Genomic DNA, 22,071 nt, shown 5'->3' on the forward strand with positions numbered 1-22,071 from the left:
CCTGTGACTCCCGCAAGGACTGGACCATGTCCTTAGTCACCGTGCATCTCCCACGGCGGCTGCCATCGGGCGGCTCACCTGTGGCCACAGGATTTATCTTCATGGGCCCCGGAACCTCCCAGAATAACATCCACCATTCACGCCTGGACCCTCTCAGGACCCGCTGTCCTCACTACTGGGACTCCACCCATCCCCCAAGATCTACACGTCCTGTGGGCAGATCAGACTTCTGGTCACGGGCTCATGGCCGGAGCCTCAGGTCCAACTACTGCCTTTGATTCTCTACCAACAGCATCTACTGAGCGGTCTCCAAATCATCCTCTTGCGTTCTTTCAAATATTTGCTCTTGTTCTTTCCGGAGGATTTTTCCCTGTTGCAACCCTCTTCCTGCTCTAGGCCTCACCGACCAGCCCAGGCACCCATTCCCCCCAGAGTTGGCTCTGCCGTCGACCACACTGTCCCCATTTCTGGCTGTGAACTTTCACCCCGTCCAAGGGAAGCCACGGGGCCTTACATCCTCCCCCACCTGCACGCCACCCGCCAGACCAGCCACCCAAGCTGGTCCGGGCAGGCCCATCTTCCTGGTGCTCACAAGACAGCCCCGTCCGCTGTATCCTGGAAACCTGCTCCTCCCCGGGATGGCCTCTGCTCCTCCCTGGCAGGGTCTCCGCCCCCGGCCTCACCCTCTCCCTCTCGGGGGGCCCCCCCTCACTGTCCGGGAGGTGGTCTCCTTCAGAGCAAATCGAATTAGATCTCTGCCCCTTCAAGGGCTTGGCCCTGCCTTCAGATCACCTCCGCTTGGATGGGCTTTAAGGACTTTCCACCTCGACCACCTGACTTCAGACTCACCCTCGGCCCCGCCCCTCCCATGCACGCTGGGCCCTTGGACCCCAAATCGACCGTGGTCTTTCCATCCACTCTTGGCTTGTATGGGGCTTCTCCTCAGTCTGCAATGCTCCTCGCCCTCCGGTCTGATCTGTAAGCCTCTAATCAGCATTCACGTCCCTGCTCAGAATCAAAACCCACTGCTTCTGCTTGCTCTCGGCTCCCACAGGGGACAAGGGACAGCTTCACACTGTGAGCCTGTGTGACCCACGGCTCAGGAAGACCTTGTACCATTTTCCATACACACATCAAAGAGCCATCACTCAACCTTACCTCCCTTGCTCCTTACCTGTGGGGAACTCTCTTTCTACCTGAACACCATTGTCTTCCCGTGGAGAGGTGCGTAAATCTTGTAAGGGGCAAAAAAATCCAGGTAAAGGGATTCTGGGTTTTGGGAAGCTTTGCTGTCGACTCTCTGAGGGCTCAGAGAAGCTGCTAGATTGACAGGTGTTGCTTGGAGGGCTACGCCCCTCAGGAAGGAACTCTTTAACCAGCTTCTGTTCCAACGGGGGAGCAGACAAGGCCGGACGTGCTTCTCCTCGTGGCTTCTTGCTGCTTCCAGAAAATACGTTTGTTTCTACTAAAAATAAAATGAGAAATGGGCTCAAAACATCTGACGAGGGGCATCTGGGTGGTTCTGGTGGTTGAGCATCTGACTCTCGATCTGCACTCAGGTCATGATCTCACCATTTGTGGGATCGAGCCCCGTGCCGGGGTCTATGCTGACGGTGCAGAGCCTGCTTGAGATTCTCTCTCCCCCCTCTCTCTGCCCCTCCCCCACTTGCTCTTACTCTCATAAAATAAATGAATACACCTTAAAAAATGTAAAAACCCACATCTGACGAGTGCACATCAGAGGTAGTGACTTCGGCACCCCTTCCTGCCCTGGAGACAGGGATGCAGGCTGCAGTGCAGGAGACCCGGAGCTGCTAGTGGCCAGTGCGCACGCGCTCCTGTGGGCACTCAGCACATGAACACCATTCCAGGCAGGACTCGCCCAGCTCGCTGAGGAGCTCAGTCACGTACACTGGCATCACGCATTGGGTCCAAAGAGACTGCTCGCTAGTGTCCTTAAAACTCAAATGTCGGGGCGCCTAGGTGGCTCAGTCGGTTAAGCATCCGTCTTTGCTCAGGTCCTGATCTCATGGTGTGTGGGTTCAAGCCCTGCATTGGGCTCCGTGCTGACAGCTCAGAGCCTGAAGTCTGCTTTGGATTCTGTATCTTCCTCTCTCTCTGACCCTCTCCTGCTCATGCTCTCTCTCTGTCTCTCAAAAAAACAAAAAAAAAACAACAAAAAAAATGTCAAGTGTCTCAACAACAGGCCAAAGAGTAGGTGTCAGTACATGGACCGTGGGGCCAGAAGCCCTTGGGCTCAAATCCTACCTCTACTACTTAGAAGGTATGTGGCGCCATCTATAAAGTCGAGGTGATGCTATCATAAGGTAGTAACGTTAACTATCTTGTATGTATTATGATATCTGTTTTCATAGTAAGTTCGTACTTGTACAACATAAACAACACATTTATAAAATTTATATAATTTTTATATAATAGTATGTTATTAATTAAGTTGAGGTAATACGAAACACAAATGATCCACGTAAGGCGCTGAACGCAATATCTGACCACAGAGGGCACTTAATAAACGGGAGCTCAGGGCACCCGGGTGGCTCAGTCGGTTAAGGCTCCGACTTCGGCTCAGGTCAGATCTCACGTTCGTGGGTTCGAGCCCCGCGTCGGGCTCTGTGCTGACAGCTCAGCGCCTGGAACCCGCTTCCGGTTCTGTGTCTCCTTCTCTCTCTGCCCCTCCCCTCTCATGCTCTGTCTCTCTCTGCATCAAAAATAAATTTTAAAGACATTAAAAAAATAAAAATAAATAAATAAACGGGAGCGCTCGTTATTACCACCGATACATGATGCACGTTCCGTACTGCGGCAGGCACACGGGTAGGAGGCGATCGATGAGGCCACGGGACATATTTCTAGCAAAGCAGCGATCGGAAATGTGCACGACCTGTCGCCTGTGGCCACACCATAATTCCAAGTCTGGAAATCGCCCCGTGCCCCTCAACGGGGACCACCGAGTCCCCGTTCCCCAGGGCTTTGCAGGAAGGGGGCAGGACGGGTAAAGGGTCTTGTCGAGGTGTGGAATAATCTCGGATGCATGATCACGTGCAGGAAGCAATGTGCAGGACGGTGCATCAGGTCTGCCTCCTCCAGCAAGAGCTTACATGCTCGGGACATCCTGGAAGGACCCAGAAGGTGCTAGAAACCTGGGGAGAAGGCAGTCCGGGGGACCAGGAGCAGCGAGTGGGGCAGAGACTTTCTTTCCACCGCTGCCTGTTTTGTACTCTTGGTTTTCATCTTACTCTTGTGCTTTGCCATACCCTACACACTGTTCCAAGTTCTTCATTTTACATAAGGTGGCCACTATTCCAGCAGGTGCCATCTCCTCGCTATGTGAATGCCCCCGTCCAAACCTCCTTGTGCACCGGGGAGAAAAAAAGTCCTAAAAACCACTGGAATAATAAGGACTCTTAGAAGATTCTTCCAATATTTTCTCCAACGTCAGACACAGAAGGGAAATGAGCCCATGACTACCTGGAACTGATTCGAACAGGGACCTCTCTTAAAATACCTCCGTTGTCTGTAACTCGTTCCGGCCCCTCTGTCCCCGAGGCCTGGTGTCCCTGGCAATGAGAACAGGTTGAGCGTGGGGATGTGGGGCAGAGCGGTGGGAAGAACAGGGAACAGACACAGAGGGTCCCCTGCTCCTGTGTCTGCAGCAAGCGAGTCACCGGGGGTGGGGAGGGGTAAGGCCAGCCCTCTGTGTCCTTACAAACACACATACTGAAGTAAAGCACCTCCCGGGTCCCAGCGCCTGGGACGTACTAAGAAAATGGCAGCTATTACTGGTCCTTCGTTTGGAGAAGACGTCTGGCCTCCTCTGCTAAAGGTTGGGCTTCTTGTACTTTGTACAGAAAGTATCTTTCTGAACTTTGTCAAATCTGGTTAAGTATGAAATGTCATAAGCAAAAAGGGTCAAAATCGTTATTTCTTTCCACAGTGCTTCCCTCCCCGAGAAGCTCTTAAAGAACCAAGAAGGAAAGCAATGCTCAGCAGTGCACTTCCCAACCGGTTCCTTTCACTCTGGGGTAGGGCTCTTTAAGGGAGAATGACCTACCCACCTATCAGTTACCTGCCTGTCTGGTTTAATGTAAATTCTTTTATATTTATTTTTGAGAGACAGAGTGCAAATGGGGGAGGGACAGAGAGAAACGGAGACACAGAATCTGAAGCAGGCTCCAGGCTCTAGGCTCTAAGCTGTCAGCACAGAGCCTGATGTGGGGCTCGAACTCACCAACCTTGAGATCATGACCTGAGCCGAAGTCAGACACTTAACCGACTGAGCCACCAGGCGCCCCCTGATGTAAATTCTTATGCAAACCATTCTGTGTGAGTCAGGTGGTCCACTTGTGACCCGAAAGAGTTAACACAGCTCCTAGCAAATAGAATGCAGTTGGTTTACTGGAGGAGAGAAAGCTAGGCAGTCAGAGAGAGACTCTCCCGACAATTTATTGATCAGATCTCTTTTGTGGATTCTGAAAAGTACAATCATCAGCCATGAAATTGTTCTCAGGCGGCCTTCCCAAAGCAAGGAAGTACAGGCTGCCTTTTCTCTGTCTCATGCCCTGAAAGTGGGCTGGGCTGAGAGCTCTCGATTCGTGCTCCAAATTTTAAACTCTATGACCCCAGTGACAACCCGCTGTGCCGTCGGCTCTGGCTGTTGGAAGAGTCTTAAGAGAAGCAGCCTCTGATGGGCATCTCTATTTCTTGGACACAAACTCAGAGCCTCCTTCCTGAGCCTGAATTTGGAAGAGGCAGCATACTGCGGGTTCCCTTGAAGTAGGAGCGTTCTCTCCGTTCCCTTTCCTAAAATGCACTACCCTACGGGTTGATTTTCTTTTTTTAAGATTTTATTTACTTTTGATACAGAGAGAGACAGAGCATGAGAGGGGGAGGGGCAGAGAGAGATGGAGACACAGAACCGGAAGCAGGCTCCAGGCTCTGAGCTACCTGTCAGCACAGAGTCTGATGTGAGACTCGAACCCACGAACATGAGATCTGACCTGAGCTGAAGTCGGAGGCTTAACTGACTGAGCCATCCAGGCGCCCAAGTTGATTTTCTATAACTCAAGTAAACTCTAAGTTTGCTCCAGCAAACTCAGCTATCCAGAACCCTGTCCTGCTCTAGCGGGTGAACAGAAAGTAACCGAAGATCCCGCCCAGCAGTCACGAACTATCTGGTCTAGAATTTTCCCACCTATGTCCGTATCCATAAAGAGTCTCTCTCCAATACCAACAGCAAGTTCAAGGCTGACTGTTTGCCTCTGAGGCTGTCATTGCACCTGTTACTCAAAAGCTTCCAGGAGCAGAGAGATCAGCAGGCTGGCTCAGCCACAGCTTCCCTGAGAGCAGATGGGGCGTGATTGTAGGGAAGGCAGAGAGGTAAGCCATGAATGAGTACGGAAAACAGGGGGATGGCCACAGTCTGGGCAGCAGGTGCGGCTGGCTGGAAGGAGGAGGACCGGGTCGGGGGCTGCTCTGGACTCACAATGCTGGTCCTGCCCTCGCCAGGCCTCTGGGTGCCTCCCGGCGGTGAGACGCGGGCCCCGAGCTGACCCAAGCACAGGGCAGACGGGGGAGTGGGCGCCTCATGGACACATGTAGCATTGCGGCCAACTAAGAGACGTGAACGTGAGCCAAGGTAAGGGTCCCACCAGCCTGTGCGGGTCCACCTGCCCATCCTTAGTACAAAATGAGGAAAGGGCATCCCTTCCCCCAAGACACCTTACCGCCATGGGCAGATATTATCACAATGAACCAATGTGATAGAAAAAGACACTTCGCTGATTCTTTCCAAATATTTAGGTGGTATGTAAGCTTTTATGTTCTTAGATGAGCCCCTGTTCAACCACTGGCCCCCCGCTGGCATACGATCCTGTGACAACTTGGCTCACAGAGGTTAGTAAGTGGAAAGTGATGGCGAAGGAGAAGGACCAGTCCAGCAGCCGGATTCTATCAGTGAACTGGAAAGGAAGGGCGAAAAAAACCATGAACACACACACACACACACACACACACACACACACACACACACGAGCCTGGGAAGATGATTGTCCAGGGGCACTGGAGAGCCCAAGGCTGGTATGCCACACACAGAATACAATTTAGAGTCCTCTATTCAAATCAGTGTAGATTTTTGTCTTAGGTGTTTTGGTGTGGCCATTGGAACTCGGCCCCTAGCAAGGTCTTCCTGAAGGGTCACCTCTGCCCCGCTTCCGGCCTTCTTCAAACAGACTGAACCCAGCCAATCAACCAAGAAGACATTTCTGAACCAAGCCGGCTTCCTTGAAATCAAGGCATGCATTTCCTCCCATGTTTCAACGTTCCTGGTGGTGCTATTTCTCCCATCAAGAGTTGGACCATATTACAGATGATGCGGTCTTAGAAATGGAGTGACTGAAGCTTGTGTGGCTATCCCTGGGTCACTGACGTACATATGAATTTCGAAACCCAACTACAGGGTGGGCCTGAGGGGCTCTTAAAGGACAAGGTCATGTGCACTGCAGCCCCGGCTGCCTTCCCCCATCACTACCTCATTAGAGCCCTGCGTCTGCATTTTATGTTCCATGCACCTCGCTTCCCTTCCTGCCTGTCCTCTACCCTGTGACCCTGCGTCTCATGGGAAACTCAAGAAGTGAGACCAACAGGACTGTGTGTCCATCGATTAGAAAGCCACTCTGAGTAGCTCCACGGGGTCCATCTCAGATTCTCCTCACTTTAAGGCAGGACTTTGCTGTCCCCACTACTGGCATGGGGACATAGGTGGCTGCTGCCGAGGGGAAGATGAGGCATCCTCTGCACTGACACATGCTGATTTGGGGACACAGAGAGTGTCACAGAGAGAGGGAGGAGGTGCCACAGGCACTCCATGGCACACAACTTCTCCAACAAGTACTTGGTTCCTTTCACGGGAGAGGGAAAAACCTTCTCTACCTCCAATTATAAGACGCAGAAGGTGAAATGAAAGACAGTCAAGTCACTTGCCGGCCCACAGAGAAACTACCAAGGGAGCACATAATAGGAGCGTTGGGCAATGAGCAGGCCTGGTGGATATTTTCTCATTTTTACAGGTCAAGGCTTCACGCTTTGGCTCCTCATGAGAACATGGGTCCCCACGTGGTACCCCGCATCTGACCCAATCCAGACTTGTGTGTAAAATCAGCCAAGAATTGTGTCAGCGTATTTCTGGTAAGTTTCTCTGTGGAGCCGGTGCAGCCCAGGAAGGAAGTGAGGAGGGGGAGGGGCGGGCAGCAAAGGCGATAAGCAGCTCCTGAGGGTGGGGGTGGCGAGCTGCATCTGGGACATGCAAGCTCCAGGACCGGACCACACAGCAGGAGCCGAGCCAGAGCTGCCCCCCCGGGGGAAGAGAAGAAGAAATGGGAGAGCCCGGGGCGGGGGGGCAGACAGCACCCTAAGAGTCAGAGGACAAGGGTGAAGGGCGTCCCGGGACGGCTGTGCCAGAGGAAACACACGAGGAGGAATGTCAGCCCTTTCCTTTGCCGGAAATGAGACCTCCTGCCAGAGCCAGCGCCTCTGAGACAGGAGGCCGTCCTCTTCAGCCACGAGCATCAGCCATCAGAACCCCATCTCTCCTTGAAGAAACAGGTGAAATGGAAGAGGGGGCTGCACACAGAAATATAACTGTCCGTAAGCGGGCGGCGGCAGCCACCATCCATGAAAAGAGCCTTCCCTTTCTGGAACATCCGCATGCGGTGGGGGAGGGGAGAGCTGTTCCATCACTAAGACGTGTGTCTGGTGTCAGGACAAACCGCCCGTGCAGGGGTCCGAAGACCCCTGTATTCAGAGAGTGAGGGAAAGACACAGTGTCTTCGTTACACTGTTCCAAGGTCAAGTTTCAGGATGCCACGCCGGGAACTGTGCACGCAAATTGCATCTACGGTGAAGGCTCATAAGCAACTGGTGCAAGGAGCAATGAGTAATAGCCCTCCGCTCCCAGAGACTGTCTAGAAAGGTCACCGGATAAATAGAGCTGTTTTTCCAATTATGTCATCATCCTAGAGGTCTTCGGGCTGATGAGCAGAAGTCCCTCAGGACATACACAGTATTGGGAAGGCAGAAATAAAACAGACACGTGCACCCACGTGCCTACGCACACCTGTATGCCCGTCTATTATCTGTGACAGCATTACCTCGAACACATCGCAAGTGATGGTCAAGAGCTACAAGTCCCAGGAGATGATTCGGTCATTTCCTTCTACCCTACGCCCAAGGAAAGACACCCCAGGTTACGGAATTGTCTCACTCCTTTATCCCAAAGCAGGACTCTGATGCCTGAAACACAGGGAGAGCACATTTTAAGCTTTTTCTTAAAACTTGATGCCACAGTTCCCCCAAAGCAACCGTTTGGGAAGATCATTTTCTCGCCAAGGCATATTTCCTGTAAACAAGCCTTTGACAGTTTACAAAAGCAATAAATGATCAGTCACATTTGATATATAGGAAAGTATATAAAAAATTAAAGTCACTGACAAGCTGGCACTCAAAAATGCTCACAGTGATTTTCTCTGGGAAGCGCGGCACATTCCTGGCGGAGAAATGCGCTTTCCCCTTGGTTTCTTTCATTTCCGATACGGAGCTCGCTTCTACCTGGACAGGATCCCCGGTTCCCACAGCAGGGCTCCATCAAAGGGCAGGTTCAGGCACACAGAATTGTTCAAGGGTGTGTACGGCTGCTGAAGGCCGCTTCTACTCTGCGTGATCACTCTGGCAGGCTTTCCTCTCCCTCCACCTCTTGCTTTTCCCAGGTGCTCTGACAATTACCCAGCAGGTAACACTGCACGTTAAAAAACTGACCTAAGGGGCACCTGGGGGGCTCAGTTGGTTAAGGGCCCCACTTCAGCTCAGGTCATGATCTCACAGCTCATGGGTTCCTGCCCTGCATGGGCTCTGTGCTGACAGCTCAGAGCCTGGAGCCTGCTTTGGATTCTCTGTCTCCTTCTCTCTCTGCCCCTCCCTTGTTCTCACTGTCTCTCTCGGTCTCAAAAATAAATAAACATAAAAAAAAAATTAATGAGGGTCAGAGATGCAAGAAGGCAGAGCGGAGAGAACAGAGGCCCGGGCTCCCAGTGACATTGTCGGCCTGCTGCTCCTGCCCCAGGCTGCCCGCCTCCGGACTTCTCTTACAACAAAAATAAACCCATACGTTTTAAGCCACAGCTTTGTGGACATCGAGTTACTCAAAGCTACACATGAGTCCCAGATGATACAACCCCCATTTGACAAGGGGTCTGGAGTGGCTGGTCACATAACTGTGAATCACATGGAAGTCTTGCTAAAATCCGGAATCTGGGGCCCAGCTCCAGAGTTTCCAACTCATTAAATGTGCATTTCTTTTTTTTTTATGTTATTTATTTTTGAGCGAGCGAGCAAGAGAGAGGTGGGGCGGGGCGGGGCAGAAACAAGAGGGAGACAGAATCAGAAGCAGGCTCCAGGCTCTGAGCTAGAAGCACAGAGCCTGATGTGGGGCTTGAACTCACAAACTGCCAGATCATAACCTGAACCGAAGTCGGCTTAACCGATGGAGCCACGCAGACGCCCCAGAAATATGCCTTCTGAGTTCCCAGGTCACACTGGGGCTGCCGTTCCATGAACCGCACTTGGAGAGCTACCAGATTCCTATACAGAAGGTAAACAAAAAAAATTTAATGGCTCGGCACCTTGCTATCGGAAGTGTGGTCAGCAAACCCTGTCACTGACAACACCTGGGAACTTTAAAGACGCAGAACCTCAGACCTCGCCTCTGACCTACAGAATCAGAATCTGCATTTGAATCAATTCCCAGGTAACTGTGGCACAAGTAACATGCCCAGGGCCAGCCCTGAGGGCTCTGCTCAGCACTGTCCTCTGGAAGGCTGGTGGATACCTTGCCTGACACCTGCTTCATGGCCACCGAGGCTGGGAGAAAGGAGGGCGGGTAGAGCCTGCCCCAGCCCATCTGGGATTCCAATCACAAGCCCTCAAATCACTCAGATTTTCATCAGCCAAAGCATAAGGTCCAGGTGGAGGCACGCGGCCCTGCCTTGTGCCAATAAGAACAAGAATGTGAAAGGGCAGGCTTAAAGACTCCCGCAGTCGGCTTCCTGGTTTCCTGGACTTTCAACCACCACCCCCCTCAACTATTCTCAGAGCAGGGACAAAGGACATTTTAAAAGGTCTAAGTACAAATGTATTCACTAGGATGAAGATATAAACTTCTTAAATATTCCCCCAAAATTATAAATAAAAAGCAAAGAGTGCATCTTAGAAAGAAATACAGCAAATATAACAAAACACAAATTCTACAACTATGATGAAGATGGAATCACACCTCAGTCAGATCAATAAAGGCAAAAGGGTTTAACTGTCTATCAAAGGGAAATGACTTTCAACACGAAGACGTGCAAAATGGGAACTTTGGCGACGCTCAGCAGAACCGCATGTGAACTCCACATTCGGCCTCGAAATCCCCCCCCAGGACACCTCGCTAGTGGGCTCATGTGACAGGTCTGCAGACCTCACCTGCATCATTGACCCATTCGCTCCTGTCGGAGAGAGGCGGGTAAGCAAGCCCAGGGCAGGGCGGTCAGATCGCAGGGAGGAACAGCCCTGCCAGAGTAGGACAGACGTCGCTTGGATTTGCATCAGGGCTGACCATGGGTAGATCCCCCAAACAACCAGATCTGACGCCGGCGCTGAGCTGAGGGTGCAGTCCGCTGTTCTGAGAAGTCCGCATGGACAAGCGATGCTCAAGCTCTGTACATGGGGGCCGGCGGGCAGAGCCCAGCAGGGTCTTCTCGCTAAGGAACGTGCTCAAAGCGATGTAGAAAAAGGCACCGAGAGCCAAAGCAGCAAAACACAAAACATCTCTAATCATACGAACACTTGCAGGCAGTTCAAGGGGCGTGGGGGGAATGCCAGCTAAATCCGCCAGTGAGTGACGGGTCTGGCGTTCGCCCTGGCCAGCCCACACAGGGGCCAGTCTTGGCCATCCTACATTCTAGACCCGCCGCCAGCCCGAGTGCTGCATGCGGGCCAGCAGAGGACACACACAACCTCCACAACGTGATGCTGCCTTTGGCATTCACCTGACAGTATCTTCTTGTTTGGACTTGCTGTTTTCTGGCCATAATTTGAATATATATGGCATCTTTCCCTTCTTTATGGAAAGGAGTAGAAGACAGGCCTGTGTGTGCACCTGCTTGGACTCTTCTAATACAATCGTCATGAAGATGGGCGTCGTCAGGTCCTGGAGGCAGCAAATCTTTAACCCTCACTCTGTGGTCCCTGGACTAAAGCCAGAAACGGATTTGAGTTTGTGCTGAGTTGAGAAGGAAATAAACACAATTAAAGTGCCGATTTGAAGCGCTGGATACGTAGGACAGAAGCCGGGGATGCAGCTAGAGGTCTGTCTGCAGAATCCCCTTCCTGGAGATGCTTTCCAGCTCCGAGACAGCCAGCGCCGGACCCCTCGGGACACTGGCCCTGCGGAGTCCCCGCTCTGCTGAGCGGTGGGGTGGGGGCCAGGAAGGAGCCGGGCTCGCCTGATACACAAAACCTCCACTTCCTGCCTCTCCCAGTCAGTCCTGTCCCTCCCTCCAGCCCTGTCAGACACGCGCTTCCATTACCGGGTCTGGAAACATCGTTTGGGGAAGATATAAATACCTCCAAGGGTTTCATGTCAGGAAAGGAAGTGAATTCCGAGGCTGCAGGATTCCCGTGGAAAAGGCTCTGGCCTCCACTTCTCAACGCTGCTGGGACCACGGAAGGGGCCGCCTGGCCCGGCTGACATCATTTTTCTGGTTTTCTCAGACACTCTGCACAGACCTCAATCATGTCAAACCAAACTCAGTTGGAAACACATGGTCCCGTATGCATCTTCTTCTAAGCGTGCTGCGCCCTTTGAAGAACTATTTTTGAAAATCAGAATTGGAGAGACTCCCCAGGGCCTCTGAGGAGAAGCACATGCCACCCGAAAATAGTAACAAAGAATAAATCAAGCAACACGAAGAGCCTGAAGCAGAGCTGGCCAGACTGCAGTCGATACGCAGGCAGGAGACCCTGATGGTAGCTGGCTCTTCCTGCCTCCATCTCCAAGGTTCAAGGTTGAACCCCTTCACGGGATCCGGGTCCCAGTTTCCTCTCGAATGACCATCACTGCCCAATGAAATAACCAGGTGGAATCACACCAGACAAATGCTCTGTTTTCCCATTACTCCCATTTAATGTGGATTTCCTGAGTTATTTATTTCTCGTCTCTGAGAGTAATTCATTAGAAACAAAACACAGTTAGTTTATGGGCTGCCCCCGAGAGATCAGTGAGGTACAGAAAAATGGAAGTAAGTTGAACTGTTTCTTAAATGCTACAGTGAGTAGTTGCAGCTAGTAAAAACATCTGCCTTATGCCCAAAGAGGAGAGGAATTTTTTTTTTTTTGTAAAAATAAACTTATCATTGTCTTACTAAAAATTGTCATTTTGGAGCAATCTAGGTGACATGGCTAAAAAATGCCAGCCCTTCTGAGCTAATGTCCGATATACAAGCCTGGAGAAAGGAGAGAGACCCCATGTAGCTCCATTCTTTCAGTCTCATGTTGGTAAGGACAGAAAATAACTTCCTTCTGACCATTTCAGTTGTTTGGCTAATACAGCCGGGCATTGCATTATATAAACTTGCACTACTGGCAGGGAATCCACTGAATTTGTGTAGGATGCACACCTTTATTTCCCCCATACCACCTCCTCCCCCTCTCTTTTTGGTCAGGATAGTCAACTTATTTTTCATTTCAAAATAGTAAGGCAAAAAAAAATGTGGGTCGATTGATTTTTGTAGGGCTTTAAAACCTCTAAGTACACAACCAAGCTTTCTAAAGCTTCTTTTGGGACGGGAAGTCCCGTTTCTACTGGTGCTATGCAGTTCCTACAAACTCTGAGCCGTCTTCATTTCTCCTCTTCATGCCTTTCAAGGAAATCTTTAGATTTCCAAGCTTTAGAGTAACTAGTACCCTTTAAAACATAAGTCTTTGCTGATAGCTCAGAGCCTGGAGCTGCTTCTAATTCTGTCTCCCTCTCTCTCTACCCCTCCCCTGCTCGAGCTCTGTCTCTCTTTCTCTCAAAGATAAGAAAACATTAACAAAAATTATTTTGGGGCACCTGGGTGGCTCAGTCCGTAAAGCATTCATGTTCGGCTCAGGTCATGATCTTGCAGATTTTGAGTTCAAGCCCTGTGTCAGGCTCTGTGCTGACACCTCAGAGCCTGGAGCCTGCTTTGGATTCTGTGTCTCCCTCTTTCTCTGCCTCTCCCCTGCTCACACTCTTTCCCTCTCTCTCTCAAAACTAAATAAACTTAAAAAAATAATAATAATAAATTATTTTTAAATAAAAATTTAAAAAATCATTTTTAAAGTGGTCCCTGTTAACTTCTTACCTGTTAGCAGTAGGGAAAGCAGGGTGAGGGGACACGGGAACTCTGCATTATATCTGCACCGTTCCTGTAGGCCTGACATTAGCTCAAACTTAAAAAGCTTTCAAAAATGGCCATTTGTGATAGGTTGAAAAACCCTCCAGAGTTGTATGGTTTCCTATAGTGGAGACTCATTTCTCACTCACTCTGCCACGTGACTCCCTATCTCTGTATTTGTTGATGTACCAGAAATGGCCGGAGCGTGTTTGTCAAATCCTGTTCCGTATTTATGAAAGCATCCCGATGCGTCTCAGCACGGTTTACAGTTCGCAGTGATTTGTTGGCGAGTGGAGATGGATCATCCGCTGCAGGGAGTCCCCCCAAGGTCACCTCTCTTAACAAGGTACTTGCCCGGTCCCCTGGAGAGAGCACAGCGCACATTCTCCCCAGATGGCCGAGTTGGCAACGTGACGTCATTTCAGAGAAACAGAAGGCATTTGGAATACGAATGACAGGAACAGGGGCACCTGGTGGCTCAGTTCGTTAAGCGTCCGACTTCGGCTCAGGTCGTGATCTCATGGCTCACGAGTTTGAGCCCCACGTGGGGCTCTGTGCCGACAGCTCACAGCCTGGAGCCTGCTTCGGATTCTGTCTCCCTCTCTCTCTGTGCCCCTCCCCGCTTGTGCTCTCCCACTCTCTCAAAAAATAAACATTAAAAAAAAATTAACTAATGACAGGAATAATATGGACCGTACACCAAAGATCCTTGATCTACTCCAGCCTGGTTTTGCCTCCCGTTAACTGTGTGACTATGCAGCAGATCGCCCAGTCCATCTGGCCTCATGCCGCTCATCTATGCAATGGGATAATAGCTATCCTGCTCCACGAGGAGGAAATGGGGCAGTGTGCAAACTCTAGGACAGTGCACTGTGCAAGGGACAGCTTTGGTCACAGCGTGCCCAGCCCTCAGGTGGCCCAAATCTAAGGCACCAACTTAAAAGTGATATGGATGCACTTTGTCCTTTATCTCAAATCTAGAGAGGGGAGGGGGTGGGAATATACCTCCAAGGAGACAGAGAGAGGCAGGAAGACCATCAGCTCAAACCCTGACCCATGGCCCACCCTCCTGCCCGGCCGGCTGCTTCCTGTCCATTGTGCCAACTTCACTAGAAGGCAGCCAGCGGAGGTCAGTGTGGGTCATGCTTTGTGGTCACTCTCCACGGGGCGATAAGGGTTGACCTTGGGGGGGGGCAAACTCAGCCATTTTCCCAGGCCTGCAGGGGCTCTGGAGGAAGGGACTCTACTCTCCAGCCCCCAGAGGTTTCGGTGAGTCCCTTGAATGTGCCGTCTCTCTCCTCATGCCACGTGAGTGAGAGAAAGGACATGAGACCACCTGCAGGGGCTGGAGAGCACCTGAGACTCCCGGGCGAGCTTCGGATGAAAAGAGAGGTGGAAGGACCACCAGCCCCTGGCCCTTCCACACCTTTGCCCTTCATCTTCTGCATCGCTGCCCTGACCACTTCAGTCGGATTCAGCTGATACAGACACCTGCGCTGGTCCATCCCCCACCCCACCCAGGCACTGAGGAGCAACACACAGTCTTTCAAGGTCAACCCATGAATAAAAATATTTGGAATTTCTCTGAAAAGTCTAGGTACAATGGGACTCGCTCTAGGGTCACATAGGTATGTCCTGGAACTGAGGAAGAGAAAGCACAGAGACTCAGCAGTGCATGGGGTTTCCAACAAACATGGCAGACCCCACCCTGCCCCCCACCCCCATCTGGAGCCCCAGAGGAGGCTTCTCTGAATGCTGAGCTCCCAAGTGACCCTGATGGTTCAATCTCAACCCAACCCAAGTAGGGTCGGACTTGGACGGGACCTGCCCCCAAGGACACAGCTGATGCCGTGCTCTGTCGTAAGGCCTTTCTGTGGCCCTGGGCCGGCGGTTATTTATACAGTCTGGGGTGAATCTTTTCCTTCATGAAGCTGCCTTTCTCCCATTAAAGTTAATGGGATTCATGTGGCTGAACTGAAGGCATTCCATTCTCCAGATTTTCTAAAAATAAAATGTGGAAAAGAAAAACATATGTATTGTTTCTATTTGGGATTATAGAAACACAAACAAAATGGAAGCAGAGAGCTTCACTGTCCAAGGGATCCAGTTCTTTCTCGATTATAATAATGAAGAGGTTGCCATTAAATAGGTTTAGATGCGAAATAATCTGAAATCCTTCTCAATTTATTATATGAGCACAGTGTAGCAAATGCCTTTTTTATCCATTGAAAACTACATCCCATATTCTGTTTGATGCACGTGAAGGCCCTTCTTAGACTGTGGAATGGTCGTGTACTATGGTTCAAAGCAAGAAGAGCTATATTCCAGAAAAGTCTGCTGTAAAGAAAATTACTAAAAAGGCAATTTTGTTTTCCTAATGAGTTTCATTATTCACTTATAATTACTTAGGGTTAAGAATGAAAAAAAATGACCTCTTGGCTATAATAAAATCACACTTAACACAAATAGCCTTTTAAAGTTATAGGTTTAGAAAAAAGATGGTAAAGCAATGTAAATACCAAGAGCACCCCATGGGCCAAACTCGAAATGTCACAAGACAGCAACCCTGAAGATGAGCTTCTACTCTGCCTTGTCTCACGTAAGTGTCGTAGTACGTAGAACAGGCTACATTCGCTCAGGCTTCTGTTGGCTTGGGTACTTCTAATTTTCCATCTAGGGCCCTTTCTATTTGTTTTCCCCATCACCTGTTTGCAGCCATCTTCAAACATGGCCGCACCTCCACGCACAGTTTGGTCGGGTGCCTGGGAACCCTCAGACACACCCAATGTCTGCCTGGCGGTGAAGGTTTCCCAAGGGGTGGCGAATGGACAACTTTGCTGTCTCATAGATTTGAAAACAATCAAGTGGGATGTGGGCCAGCCATCCTGCTGCTTAATTCAATGAGTTATTTACTCCCAAATCTAGGCATTTCCTTCCTTTCTTCCTCCCTCCCTCCCTCCCTTCCTTCCTCCCTTTCTCCACTCCGTCCACTCCATGAGAATTCTATCAGTGAGTCCTCTTAGCTCTACCTAACACCTCGAACCAGCCATTCTACTCCACCTCTGCTGGCGCCACCTTCCCCTTGGCTCTGTTCTTCCTACGTTCCTGCTTCCACCTGAGATGCCGGGAAAATTCAAGTCAGATCATGACAATCCTCCACTTAAATCTTTTCAATGGCTTTCATCCCATTGAGCATAAACCACAAACTTCCTTCCAGCACGATCTGTCTTTGGTCTGCCTCCGGGAGCCCATGGGGCCACTCCCACCCCCTCTGCACTCCCCCACTGGCCTTGGCCTTGTTCCTCGAGTGTGCCAGCTCCACTCCTGATCACATTAGGGGCTTTTCGTTGGTTGTTCCTTCTGTCTGAAGTGCTCATCTCCCCCACTTCACAAAGTGGGCTCCTTATATGCAGGTCTTGGTTGAAGCGTCACTTGCTCAGAGATACCTTCCATGACCACCCCATATAAGAAGCCAACGAGCAGCCAACCCAACCTCACCACCTGATTCCCATGCTCTTCAAAATCTCTGACGGCCCCTTGAACTTTCTCATGGTGAACCATCTATTTGTCGTGCACTCCTATGCGCTCAGTAGGGTGAGCTCTGGGAAGGAAAGGGCCGTTGCTTACCACAGTGCCGAACACATCTACATGATACCTGGCAGCCTCAATAAACCTTTGTCAACTGACTCACATCATTTAAGAGATGGCTCTTGTCCTCAGGGACATGATGGGCTCATAGCCCACGAGGAGCCCAGTAAAACCCTGAAGACTCACTTGCCTACCAGAAAATAGGCGATGATAAAGAGATACAGAATCTTCACCCAAAAGTATCATCAGGGGAATTTTGACAGTTTCTTAGGGGGGAACATTAATTCAGTAATTTGATAGTATTTCTTAGGTACCCACTATGGTCTGGATTCCTATTAGGAATGAAAGAATGTGAACAGAGACACAGCTATTGCCTCACAGACTGGCCAAGTTAGGATATTTGTTACAAAAGGACTTCCTTCAAGTTGCCTTCAACCTGAGGATAGTTAATTCCACCCACCCTCTTATGGTAACAAAAACATGAAACACTAGAGGAGCCTGGGTTCTCTCAATTTCAGTGGCCTCAAGGAAAGGAAACATTGTTTTGAGACTAAGGTGAATGTGTGATGACAGAGCCGATTCAGTACTCTTACAACTTTTTCCCCTGGAATCATTCACTCCACTCAGGAGGGTGTTGGAAGCCTCGCTTGTCTTAACTGGACCGCCATATTGGCAGGTGCCACAAATGCGTGTGCCTGAAAGGGAGGGGGGAGCATAGAGAACCTGCTGTGTGTGCCTCCCAGTCCGACGGGAACCGGCCGTTAGCAAACATGCAAATGTCCAGATCTCGTTATACCCATGTCATCATGGGTATAATCCCTGCCCCTTTCTACTCCACAATTCAAAAGATTAACTGGCAAACGTGACCAAATCCAACCTCACGGTCTCTCTCTGCACACCATCTTAGCAGAAACACAGATAGAAAATTAGACCAAAGCCAGGTGGAGAGAATAGAGACAGAGAAGCAAAGAGCCCAATTACACTCTGGCTGAAATCATTTACTTCCTAAATAGCTAGTAGTTGTCACTGTGGCTTTCTCCAGGATGTGAAATTACATGTTTTCCATTTCTGACATGACCGCCAGTTTAGCCATGTGAGGGCAATTTTCAGGAAGGAAGCAGCGGATCAGCTTTACAGACCATGTAGACCAGACAGTAAACCCTGGTGCGTCCCCAGGGAGAACAAGATGGTTAGATTTTGTCTGAGATTAGCAGGGGGAAGGCATTTCCTTGCAGGAAAAAAGAGTTCAAATTTTAAAGGCAAGTTTCTCTTCTGGAAAAGGAGTTAAGGAACAACTTTGGGTTTGGTGACCTCCCCCCCTTAATTATAAATTTCCTGCACCTGTTACATTAGGCACTCTTGAATAAAATTTAGCAATGTGCAACATTCAGAAACTCACTGCATTTTCAAGTTACTGTCTGGAAGATTTTGCTAGCTGAATGGACACCACGCAGGACAGTTAGGGTGTGTGGATTGTATCCCTACGAAGCTGTTACTAAATAACTCTTTTTTTAAAAAGTGCAACTGTTCCCCGTGCTGACAGGCAGGTGGCTGGCAGGCTTTGAACAAGGTGGGGACAGCTGGGAGTTGCACCGTATTAAAGGAAGAGCATTTCATGCTTAGCAGGTGGAGCCCAAAAGAAATATGCTGCTGTGCCTTAGCATTCTGGTCTTCGCTAGTCTTTTGACTTGTAAGCTAATTTCTTCGGGTTGAGGAATTAATTCAACTCAGCTGCAGAGAGCTGCTTTTTGTGCTTGAGTTTTGTGATGTAATTAACGATTCACATCTAATTACATCATGTTAAAAAACCCCTTCCAATCCTTTCTCTACTAATCCAGGACTGTCCCTGTGTATTGACTTGATCAAGGCTCAGGAGGAAAGCAGAAAGCTCATTTGCGAGCACAGAGCTGAGCCTGTGATGATCTTGAGTGATATTTTGGTCAAAGTTGTCTGAAAATACATGCATGCTTTCAGTTTGTTGAGTTGAGATCATCGGACCTATTTTAACAAGAAAATCCTCAGGAAACAGGCTATCTTCAGAATTAGTCTTCACATCAGCCCCATAAACATGGCTGCCATGCCAATCTGATGCAGGGATTTGCCATTTCACTCCTTGTGGCCCCGGAGAGCCTCACGGTGCCCCAGGAGTGAGGCCTGAAACTTCTACCTCCGTGCTGGGTCCTGGACTTCTTTTCCATGACCATCGCCTGTTTGCAACCCATCGGGTCCCCAGGGATCTAAGTGCACATTCTATTTGTTATTGTCCAAGACCTGAATTTCAATCTAAGACTGTCCCACTAATGCCAGGTCCCCCCCGCTCCGCCCCCCACCAAAAACTCTGCTAGTTCTCGCTCGTTGGAAATCAATCCCCCGTACTCTGCGGGCTCAGCACAGACTTTGACTTGTCTTGCATTTCTCTTTCCCACTAGGCTGTGAGTCTGAGGCAGAGAGAGTTCTCTTTCTCCTCCCCACTAACACCAGCAGCACGGAGCACAGCCACTCGTCTGTACTCTGTTCTCAGCAAAACTTTAAAATGTGTTATTTTTGCACCCAGGTCTCTTCATGCACCTGCCAGTTCTCTGAAAATCCATCACTGTTTATATTGTTACAACAATTTCAATCCTCTAAAGACAAAGGAGTCAGAATACAATAACAGAAATGTTGGAAGTTCAAAATGACGTAGGGGTCACAATACACTGGCCCAAATGGGACAGGCTGACCTTTGTGGTCTCTGGTGACATGAAAGAGTTAGTAGTACATTAAAGACTCCTAAGGGAGTGCCTAGGTGGCTCAGTCAGTTGAGCGTCTGACCCTTGATTTCTGCTTAGGTCATGATCCCAGAGTCCTGGGACAGAGCCCTGGGTCTGGCTCTGCGCTGAGCATGGACCCTGCTTGAGAGTCTCTCTCTCTCTCCCTCTGCCCCTCCTCGGCTTGCTCTCTCTCTTTCTCTCTCTCTCTCAAAGAAAAAAAAAAGACTCCTGGGAAACTAACACTCAAGGAGCTGACAGGGAGATAGAATACAAGACAGTTTCCAAAGCAGGAAATATACATGGCTGATAAGTAACTCTACCTAATGTGAAACTAAACAATTCGAAAGTCAACATGCTTAAGATACTATCCTTCATCTATCAAATTAGCAAAGCCTGAAAACACATGCACTCACCTCTAGAGAGAATACAAGGAATCTGGTTCTCCTACAAGGCCAACAGCAGCACACTGCAACATTTTTGTAAAGTGGTTGGTAACACAGCCTCAAAAGTCTTAAAAATGTTCAACTACTTGACCCAACAATCCCCCTCCAGGAATACAGCTAAAGAGCACAACCAGACGTGTGGCCAAAGATGTCCACAAACAGATAAGCAGTAAGTATTATTCATAGAGATGAAAAATTAAGAATTGGTAAAATGCCCAACATTACAAATATGGCTTAAAAATTTTATGTCACTATATGATCTGAATATTAGACTAATATGTTTCCAGAGAATTTTTAGTACTATGGAAAACAGGTCACTGTGATTCATAGCTTGAGAAAAACTCTAATAGAAAAAGCCTAATCATGTCATTAAAAAAAAAACTTAAACACCACTTACGTCTACTTGTGTAAATGGAGAGGCATATAATATACATGTGTTAAAAATTAGTGTTGTAATGATGACCATTAAATAAGTGTATAAATTTAATTTTTGAAAATACCCCAAAATCCCAACATTTTCTTATGGATACCCAACTTGAGAAAATTACACTGAAAAAAAAATGAGTAAGAGATTTTATTTCCTGCAACATGGTGAACTAGATACCCAGAACACCATTATGCCAAAAAACAAGAGAAAAAACCTTAGATATAGAGGCACCTGAGTGGCTCAGTCAGTTGATTTTGGCTCAGTAGCTCAGGTCATGATCCCAGGGGTCATGGGATTGAGCCCTGAGTTGGGCTCCGCACTGAGCATGGAGCCAGCTTAAGATTCTCTCTCTCTCTCTCTCTCTCTCTCTCTCTCTCTCTCTCTCTCTCTCTCTCTCTCTCTCTCCCTTCCTCTGTCCCTCGCTGCCCCTCCCCACACTTGCATGCACACTCTCATCTAAACAAACACACAAAGTGGAAATAAATATAAACACACATTCTCTGTATGTGGGTCAGCTTCCTGGAAAGCAAGAAAACCCTTTGGAGCCCAATCCACCTTCCCTACGGCCAACTGCTGATTTCTGGTCATCTAGAGCTTTGGCTTTAAGGACAAACAGAGGGTAGCAGACAGACCCTGGCAGCTGGGAATGTGGGAAGTCAGGCTGGAAACCCCTGTGTGAAAGACAAAGTCAGGATCGCAAGCTGAGCCCCCTCTCAGGCCTGGGGCTGAAATCCACACGGCCTGTTCAGTGTGAAGAGCCACAATTTGGAATCTTAGCATAATGTGAGTCCACACGATAGAAGCATGAAAGTCTCTGGAGGCACTTATGTCCAAAGCAGGACTTGGAATTTCCCCAATGAACACGTGCTCAGAATCAGAGTAACCCCATAGGAACCGTATGTGGTAACCATGGTTACCAGATGCCCATCTAGGGACCAAAAATCACAACACGTGCAAGAAACGACCACCGTTCGTGTAAGTCGGCAAATAAGCCAACTAGAATCTGACCCACGTATACCCCACATATTAGAAATACCAGACACAGCATATAAAAAAGAAACTGTTATGTGTGAAGGAGTAAAAGAATTAGTGAAAATTATCAGTAAGGACTAAGAGACTATAGACTTAACCAGAGTGATTAAAACAACAACAAGAAACAAAACCAAACTAAAAAGCACTCCCCACAATGAAAATCTCACTAATTGAAATTTAAAACTCAGATGAATTTAGATAGCACTAAAAACAGAAGAAGCGGAGTGGAATACAAACCTACCAAGAAGTTTAATGACTGCATCACAGAGTCAAATAAATGGAAATGGTGAAACACAGGCTAGGAGAAAAGATGGAATGAGACAGTATAAAATCCATCTGATCAGAACAGAGAGAAGATAATAGGA

General features: G+C 49.0%; 1 protein-coding gene across 1 annotated transcript in view; it reads right to left on the reverse strand.

Annotated features, from left to right (window-relative positions):
• The window catches only part of C2H10orf90 (chromosome 2 C10orf90 homolog), a 202,257-nt gene that overhangs the window by 19,978 nt on the left and 160,208 nt on the right, over positions 1–22,071 (reverse strand). The window contains exon 4 of the mRNA XM_029932775.1: positions 1,175–1,465. Coding sequence (XP_029788635.1) covers positions 1,175–1,465 — 291 coding nt within the window. The remainder of the gene's footprint in view (positions 1–1,174; positions 1,466–22,071) is intronic.

The sequence above is a fragment of the Suricata suricatta genome, chromosome 2, assembly GCF_006229205.1.
Source record: "Suricata suricatta isolate VVHF042 chromosome 2, meerkat_22Aug2017_6uvM2_HiC, whole genome shotgun sequence".
Classification (NCBI taxonomy): Eukaryota; Metazoa; Chordata; class Mammalia; order Carnivora; family Herpestidae; genus Suricata; species Suricata suricatta.